General features: G+C 39.4%; 2 protein-coding genes across 2 annotated transcripts; one reads left to right on the top strand and one right to left on the bottom strand.

The window, feature by feature from the left end:
• The first annotated feature begins 670 nt into the window (after positions 1 to 670).
• Positions 671 to 3095, top strand: LOC121799157 (F-box/kelch-repeat protein At1g57790-like). The gene is made up of 2 exons (XM_042198504.1): positions 671 to 819; positions 1793 to 3095. The coding sequence occupies exons 1-2, from the start codon at positions 788 to 790 to the stop codon at positions 2880 to 2882; spliced, it is 1122 nt and encodes a 373-aa protein (XP_042054438.1). The 5' UTR covers positions 671 to 787; the 3' UTR covers positions 2883 to 3095.
• A 614-nt stretch (positions 3096 to 3709) lies between these two features.
• On the bottom strand, positions 3710 to 7965 carry LOC121799158 (replication protein A 14 kDa subunit B-like). The gene is made up of 2 exons (XM_042198505.1): positions 7549 to 7965; positions 3710 to 3860 (listed from the first exon to the last, which is right to left on the bottom strand). Exons 1-2 carry the CDS (start codon positions 7799 to 7801, stop codon positions 3811 to 3813), a joined length of 303 nt encoding a protein of 100 aa, XP_042054439.1. The 5' UTR covers positions 7802 to 7965; the 3' UTR covers positions 3710 to 3810.
• Positions 7966 to 8185: the final 220 nt, after the last annotated feature.

Genomic DNA, 8185 nt, shown 5'->3' with positions numbered 1-8185 from the left:
AATCAAGTGCAAGAAGTTATGGGAGTAAAATCATGATTTTATAGTAGTTTTATGATTGTATTTTCGATTTTTTTGGCAAGTCATTTGCCAAATCATGCTGATTTACTATTTCCCACAACATAAATCTATTAATTTAATTCCACGTGCTTACTGTCATTGAATGATTTCCATTTATATCGACCATAGGAATTTTATTACAAATTTATAATAAATCTATACTATATCTGCAATGTGGTAGCACAAATTTACAGTTAAAAGTTGAAACCTAAAATAAATTAACGGAAGCCAGAAATTGATCATTAGAATAGTTACAACTACTTAAGCTTGTTTGAATAAACATGGCAATTTTATCCATATAATTAAGTCAAATTAGAACAAATTTTCTTCGAGTCGAGTAATTTAATATTCCATCCTATCCTCATTAAATATCCTATATTTTCTTATTTGGACGATCTCCAATAAATATCCTATCATTTTCACCCATTTTTCTTCACAAATTAATTAATTATTTTAAAATCCACACAGGTCGAATATGAGATATTTAATGGGTACAGGATGGAATAATATTTATTAAAATATTTATGGAAACAATTTGCAAGACCAAAAAGAGAAATAATTTACAGAAAATCAAAACCCACACGTGTTAGTAGGAAACATGTTTTATTAGCAAACTCTCACACGCCCTGACACCGCAATCATTCTCCCCTTCACAACCCTCTCCTCCCTACTTTTTCCCCCACACTGAACCCAAACGAAACCGTGAAATTCAATCTGGGCTTCGCAAATTATGGCTGGAAGAAGAAGGAAAAAGATGAAGTTGTGAGTTTTTTTCTACTTTCTTCAATTGTCGACTCATTATCTGAATCATTTACTTGCAATCACGCTTCATGTCAATGAAATTTGAGTTTTTGATTGTCGTTATATGTGGGTTTTGGGCTGAATTGACAATTGAGTATGCACCAGCTGTTTGAATTTTGTTGACTAATTTCAATTGAATGAATTGCTTATAGAGTTCAATGCTCGCCCCTTTCTTGTGTTGTGTGAGCAGATTTGATTCTCTGAAGGGAATGAGATTTGGGAAATTCGTTATTTCAGCAATTTATGGAAATTTGGTTACTGTACCAAATTGAGGTCTGAGTAGGGTTCAATTGGATTATTGTAAAAACCATATCCCAAATGCAGATTAGGTTTCTGAATTCTGAGTAATATCGTTTTTTTCGCACTCGATTTGTACGTGTGAGCTTCATCGACCGTGTAAGATGTTCGTGGTTTGTAATGTGTGAAATTCTAGTTCACCATCCATCCTGTTGGCCTTTGGTTTGATGTTCTATCTTCCGTCTGCCCCTGATTTTGTTGCTCTCCAAAAAAATTGAGAATTTTGTTGTTACGAAAAATTAAGTTGTCGGTGATGGCTGGCTTTTGAAGATCATCTGCCTTTCCTAATGGTGAAAGTGATAGCCATGTGGGAATTAGGGGTGCAATGTGTTTCTCTTCCTATGTGACTGCAAATTCTCGGTGATGGGTCCAGCAAGTTGCTCTCATCTGTCGATAGTCCAATCAACTTGTGCATCCTTTTAGACTACTTAATAGCATTACAAACTTCTTTAATCTCATCATTCATAATCTCATCCTTTTTGAATCGTACTACAGAGGCGATCGATCTTCTAATTGTGCACTGTTACTCTTGCTTTCGTACTTAGTTGTCATAATATATCCTTGTTAACTAACTTGGTAGTGAATTAGCAATGCTTGCAATGATTTGAATGTACCTTATGAGATTTCATGTGTGTAGGTTGTCTGAAGCAATCGGAGACAACAGACGAGTTTCGAAAGTACAGCAAGACGAGCAACTAACACAATCGCAGCTCCCAACAGAGCTTTTGGAAGGTATTCTTTCTCAGTTAAGCTTGAGGGACAATATCCGGGCTTCTGCTGTTTGCAGAGAATGGCTAGCTGTTTCTGTATCTGTTAGAATGACTAATAAGCCCCCATGGCTTATGTTCTTCCCGAAATTCGGTGACCTGTATGAATTCTACGACCCTTCTCAGCGCAAAACGTATTGGCTTGAGTTGCCGGAGCTAGATGGCTCGAGGATTTGCTATGCCAAGGATGGCTGGTTGCTGCTATACAATCCTAGAACGCTGTCTGTATTCTTCTGTTGCCCTTACACGAGGGAGTTGATCAATTTGCCTAGCCTAGAACTGATGTACCAGATAGTTGCTTTCTCCGCTGCTCCAACATCTCCTAGTTGCATCCTTTTCACGGTTAAGCATGTGAGCCCCACAGTTGTTGCAGTTAGCACGTGTCGTCCAGGGGAAACCGAATGGACCACTGTGAACTACCAAAACCGTCTACCGTTTGTAAGCAGCATTTGGAATAAGCTAGTTTACTGCCAGGGTCTTTTCTACTGTTTGAGTCTCACCGGCTGGCTGGGGGTTTATGATCCCGAAAAAAGCACTTGGGCCGTTCATTCCGTACCACCGCCTAAATGCCCAGAGAATTTCTTTGTGAAAAATTGGTGGAAAGGCAAATTTATGGCAGAGCATAATGGAGATATTTTTGTCATATACACTTGCTCTGCGATAAACCCCGTGATTTATAAGTTGGACCAGACGAATAAAGTATGGGTGGAGATGCAAACTTTGGGAGGCATGGCACTCTTTGCTAACTTTTTGTCTTCCCATGCTAGAACAGACCTTCTAGGGACAATGAGAAACAATGTCTACTTCTCAAAGGTTCGATTTTATGGGAAACGTTGTGTTTCATATTCACTTGACAATGGGAGGTACTATCCGCGCAAGCAGCGTTACGATTGGGGGGAACAGGATCCCTTTGAGAGTGTTTGGATGGAACCACCTGCAAACCTCACAACATTTCTTTAAAGGTAGCCGTTAGAGTGATCAAAGTAAGTTCACTTGTTCGCTATCTAAATGTCTCAATAGTTTTCCCTCGTGTACCTCGCGCCTATCTTAATATCCTTTAATTTCATTCCATAATGTAGCAACTATATGTAGACTATAGCTTGACTTTTGGAACAATGCTGTAATACATGATTGTGACATCACAGAATCACTCATCATTTTCTTCGTTTCGTATTCCTATTTCAATCTTTGAGAACAGAGAAAACCGAATTCAATCGGAGATTAAAATTGAGAAACAGATTTGATATTTCAGATTCATAGAATCCTATTTCAATATGTGAGAATAGAGGAAACTGGATTTAATCGGAGATTAAAGTTGAGAAACAGATTTGATATTTCAGATTCATAGAATCCTATTTCAATCTATGAGAACAGAGAAAACCGAATTTCTATCGGCGAAATCAGAGAGAACCGATTTAGATCGGTGAGAACAGAGAAATTTCAATGAGAAAAAAAAAACTCAGATCGGCGAGATTCAAATCAACCGATTAATAAATTGAAATGAAAAACAGAGATTGATGAGAGAAAATTGAAAAACCCGAGGGGAGATCAAACACTTTTTCCGACAGAGGTTAGTCAATCGGAGAACTCTCCGGCAACAAATCAACACAATTGTTCATTATGAACAAAGAGAAAATAGATCAGGAGATAAGAGTGATATGCGGAAGATTTTCTCTGATACCATGTAAAATATTGAGAATTGAATAGGATGGAAAAACCTCCATTGAAGGAGGATGAAGATTTTACAGAAACCCTAGATGTGAGAGGGAAGAGAAAAGAGGGAGAAATATCTTTAATGACTACATTTTTATTAATTGGTGACTACAAAATACAATTAAATGCTAAACAAACTAATTAATCCTAAACAATACATTTTGATTTTCCAATTCTAATAATCTCCATTTGCAAATTGACAAATAGTATTGTAGCCTGATACATCTGCAGAAACAAAACAGAGTTGTTATCTTTATAGATTGAAGATTTTCAATCTATAACTGTTACAATTATGAAGATTTTCAATATATAACTGTTACAATTATGATTCGATTTGTGTTGCGTGTATGTGTGCTTGATCGGAGAAGAATCGAGAGAGAGGATTTCGTGAAGAAGAAAATCTTATTGAAAACGGGAATGAAAAACAAGCTCAAACAAACTTAACAAACTAACGGCTATTTAAAACTAAGCTAACTAACGGTGGAAAACTAATCGAACGATCAGGATTTAATCTCATCTTGAGCTCGTGATCTGACGGCTGCTGAAGCGTTTCAGCTCGCCCGATTTCTTTAGCTTTGATGCAGCTCGATTGCAGCGATTCATCACTCAATTCCCACAAACTCCACCTTGATGACTCGACTGCCAATCAGCTAACCCTCTTAAGGTTTATCAGATCCATACACAGCTCCAGCTTCGCTCTCGGTAACGGCTTCGGCCGTGTCAACCTTGAAGACCCTTATCTCTCCATCATCTATCCTTTCCCGAATGAAGTGTAGCCGCACATCAATGTGCTTACTTCTTTCATGATACACTTGATGCTTTGCTAAGCATAAAGCACTATTATTATCGCATACTATGCTCACAGAATCTTGATGCACACCAAAATCTTTCAACACGCCTCTTAGCCATGAACTTTCCTTTACTGTCGAGGTCAATGCCATGAACTCAACCTCAGTAGTGGACAAAGCAACCACTGATTGAAGGTTGCTCTTCCAACTCCCGACTGAGACCTTCTTGTATCCAAGTTCCCAACATAATTTGAATCACTCCAACCTACCAGAGCATCCCATATGTATTCAACACCACCATCAAACATGATCCCCCAATCAGTAGCCCCTCTCAAGTACTTCATCAGCCACTTCAATGCAGACCAATGTTCCCTTCCATAACTAGTCATGTATCTGCTTGTCACTGATATGGCTTGAGCTATGTCTTGTGCAGATCATGGCATACATTATGCTACCAATGATGTTAGCATAAGGTACATTCTGCATTTCCCTCACCTCTGCTTCATCCCTTGGTTTCTGGTCTGCTGTCAACTTATAATGCTGAGCCATAGGTACTGCCACCTTCTTTACACTTTCCATCTTGAACCTTTTCAACAGTCTAGAGACATAGTCAGATTGTGTGAGGTAAATTTGCCTCCTTTAATCCCTTATTCTAACTATTGACATACCCAGAATTCTCCTGGCTGTCCCAAGTCTTTCATCTCAAAGGCATTTCTGAGATCCTTATTCTCCAAAATAGTGCGGTTTGCCCTCTCTGCCACACCATTTTGTTGTGGATTTTGAGGGACTGTCCTGTGCCGTTTAATCCCTTTTGATTTACAGAAGTCATCAAATTCCCTTGATAAGTACTCCAGACCATTATCCGTCCTCAAGCAGCCCAAGACTGAGCTCTTTTCTGCCTCCACACCAACACACCATTCTTTGAACTTTGTGAAGGCTTCTGATTTTTCTTTCAATATGAAAATCCATATCTTTCTGGAGTAATCATCAATGATGCTCATGTAGTATCTTCCACCACCAATCGACTTCACTTGAGCAGGACCCCACAAGTCACTATGGGCATAATCCAGTGGCCTTGTGGAGGTGTGGATGGCATTTGGGTAACTCAGCTTCTTGGCTTTCCCAAGCATACACTCTTCACACTTTAATGAGTCATCATCTGGTGTTTCAGTACATTGCACAAGCCCTCTCTTAGCTAGCTCCTTTACAGTTCCAATAGCTGGATGGTCAAGCCTAGAATGCCAAGTCTTCAAGTTTTCAGCAACAAGGACATATGCCCCCTCCATAATGCACCTCTCCAGAGTTGATGTCATGTAGTATAGACTCCCTTTTTCTTTCTGCTCTCATCAATAACTTCCCAGATTTACTAATTGTCATGATGTCAGCTTCAGACACAAATTTACATCCCTTTTTCTCAAGAGATCCCAGAGATATCAAGTTTCTTTTAATTTCTGGTATGTATCTCACTGAGTTGAGTAGTATGTCGCATCCATTCCCAACTTTCAGCATGATTGTGCCAATCCCCTTGATTGAACACACTTGATTATTCCCTAGGATAACAGATCCTGAAGCTTCCCTCAGTTCTTCAAACCATGACCGATTATGACTCATATGAAAACTACAACCCGAGTCCATAATCCAAGAACCATTTTCCTTCCTATCTGTAACGTTTAATGCTATTGGAAGCTCACACTCATCCACTTCCTCAATGGAATTTACAACCTTTCCCCCACCTTCCTGCTGCTTCTTCTTCCAAGCAAAATAATCTTTCTTTAGGTGGCCCGGTTTCTTGCACCAATGGCAAGATCTTGTTTCCTTTTGTTTACTCGGACTAGGCTTAGGAGCATCACTATACTTCTTGTATGGTTTCTTGCCCTTGAATCTCTTCACATTCAAGCTTTCATGGACTGAATTTCCTAACTTCATCTCAATACTTTGCAGCTCCTTAGATCTCAAGGCAGCCTGCACTTCCCGAAAAGTCACAGTCCTCTCCCTCCCATACAATATAGCATCACGGAGCTGATCATAATTCGATGGGAGCGCATTTAATAACAAAATCACCTTATCCTCATCACCAATCGACACATCTATATTCTTCAGATCATCAATTGCCTTATTAAAATCCTCCAACTGCTCCAACACCCCCTTTCCCTCCAAGAACTTATAGTAATACAATCGCTGCTTCATAATCAGTCTATTTGCAAGCGATTTAGTAAGATACAAGTCTTCCAATTTAGCCATTATACCTACCGCCGTTTTCTCCCTCGCAATCTCTCGGAGTACTTTATCTCCAAGGTAAAGAACGATCGTGCTATACGCCTTCGCCTCAACCTACGCACGTTGTTGAATCACTTTCTCATCAAGATCCTTGTCCTCTGCCTCCTTTTCTTTTGGCGTCAAAGTAGATACAAGACCTTGCTGGGTAAGCATAGCCTTCATCTTCATCTTCCAAAGGGCGAAATCGTTCTTGCCGGTAAATTTCTCCGCCTCAAACCTCGATGCCATCTCTGTCGCAGATTCGCTTTCTTCTCACAAGAATCAAATCGATTCTCAAATCGTGCTTCCCACCGGACGGCGCCAATTGTTACGATTATGATTGGATTTGTGTTGCGTGTATGTGTGCTTGATCGGAGAAGAATCGAGCGAAGGATTTCGTGAAGAAGAAAATCTTATTGAAGACGGGAATGAAAAACAAGCTCAAACAAACTCAACAAACTAACGGCTATTTAAAACTAAGCTAACTAACGGTCGAAAACTAATCGAACGGTCAGGATTTAATCTCATCTTGAGCTCGTGATCTGATGGCTGCTGAAGCGTTTCAGCTCACCCGATTTCTTTAGCTTTGATGCAGCTCGATTGCAGCGATTCATCACTCAATTCCCACAATAACAAAATCACAATTCAACTAATACTAAAAAAATCTCTCCACAGATCACAAATTGCTAATCTAAAAAGAATTAATCGCATCATGTTTTCCTCTATTTTCAAATTGGGGCAAAATGACCCTGTAATTTTGACTCTCAATCACCTCAACCGATGAAGCAACGATTAACTTCAAAATCACCGTAATTCAACAGCAAACGACGACGAATGCACAATAAAACACGATGAAAGTCTCAACATACCAAAATTATCGCCGAAATTGGTCCAGATCTCGGCCTGAATAGTGCGGTTACTGTCAGCGAAGCCGATAACCTCGACAAAAGCGGTGGGAGGGATAGAAGGATGCCCCTTGACGAGTTCCTGCTCGTCGGTGGATTTTCCGGTTACTGAACCGGCGTCGTTTCTGAGAACTTGAATCACCGCGCGAACTCTCTGGCCTAGATGCATCCGCAGCATCTCGGCGTTGACAAAAGCCGCGGGATTCGATGCATCCATTTCTTCTAGAAAAAGTAAATAAATTCAAATACGCTATCGAGAAATCTGGAAAGAGATTGCTGCTACTTGCTAGGGTTAATTTATGTCTCTCGCCTTCAGATTTGTAGATTAATCAACGATGAGATGTGAATTTTGCTTGAATTGAATTAGGGATTTATATTGATTAGAATTGATGCCCAAATTGTAGAAGGAATGGAGCCATATATTCCCGCCTTTATGGCCGATATTTATAGAGTACTCCCTTCGTCCCCTACCTTCTCGAGTGACACGAAATTTTAGATAAAATAGTTATTTGTGATAAAATAAAATGGAAAAAATGATTGAATATTTTAAGAGGAGAAATGAAGAAAGTGATTTAATTCCAAAATGTAAAGGTGGATATCT

The sequence above is a fragment of the Salvia splendens genome, chromosome 4, assembly GCF_004379255.2.
Source record: "Salvia splendens isolate huo1 chromosome 4, SspV2, whole genome shotgun sequence".
Lineage (NCBI taxonomy): Eukaryota > Viridiplantae > Streptophyta > Magnoliopsida > Lamiales > Lamiaceae > Salvia > Salvia splendens.
Note: the sequence above shows the minus strand (reverse complement) of the source record. Positions and strands in the feature narration are given on the sequence as shown.

Coding starts and splice junctions, on each gene's coding strand:
- LOC121799157 (XM_042198504.1), top strand. CDS start 788: ATGGCTGGAAGAAGAAGGAAAAAGATGAAGTT. Junction 820..1,792: donor AGAAGGAAAAAGATGAAGTT/GTGAGTTTTTTT, acceptor TCATGTGTGTAG/GTTGTCTGAAGCAATCGGAG.
- LOC121799158 (XM_042198505.1), bottom strand. CDS start 7,801: ATGGATGCATCGAATCCCGCGGCTTTTGTCAACGCCGAGATGCTGCGG. Junction 3,861..7,548: donor CAATTTCGGCGATAATTTTG/GTATGTTGAGAC, acceptor TTGTTTCTGCAG/ATGTATCAGGCTACAATACT.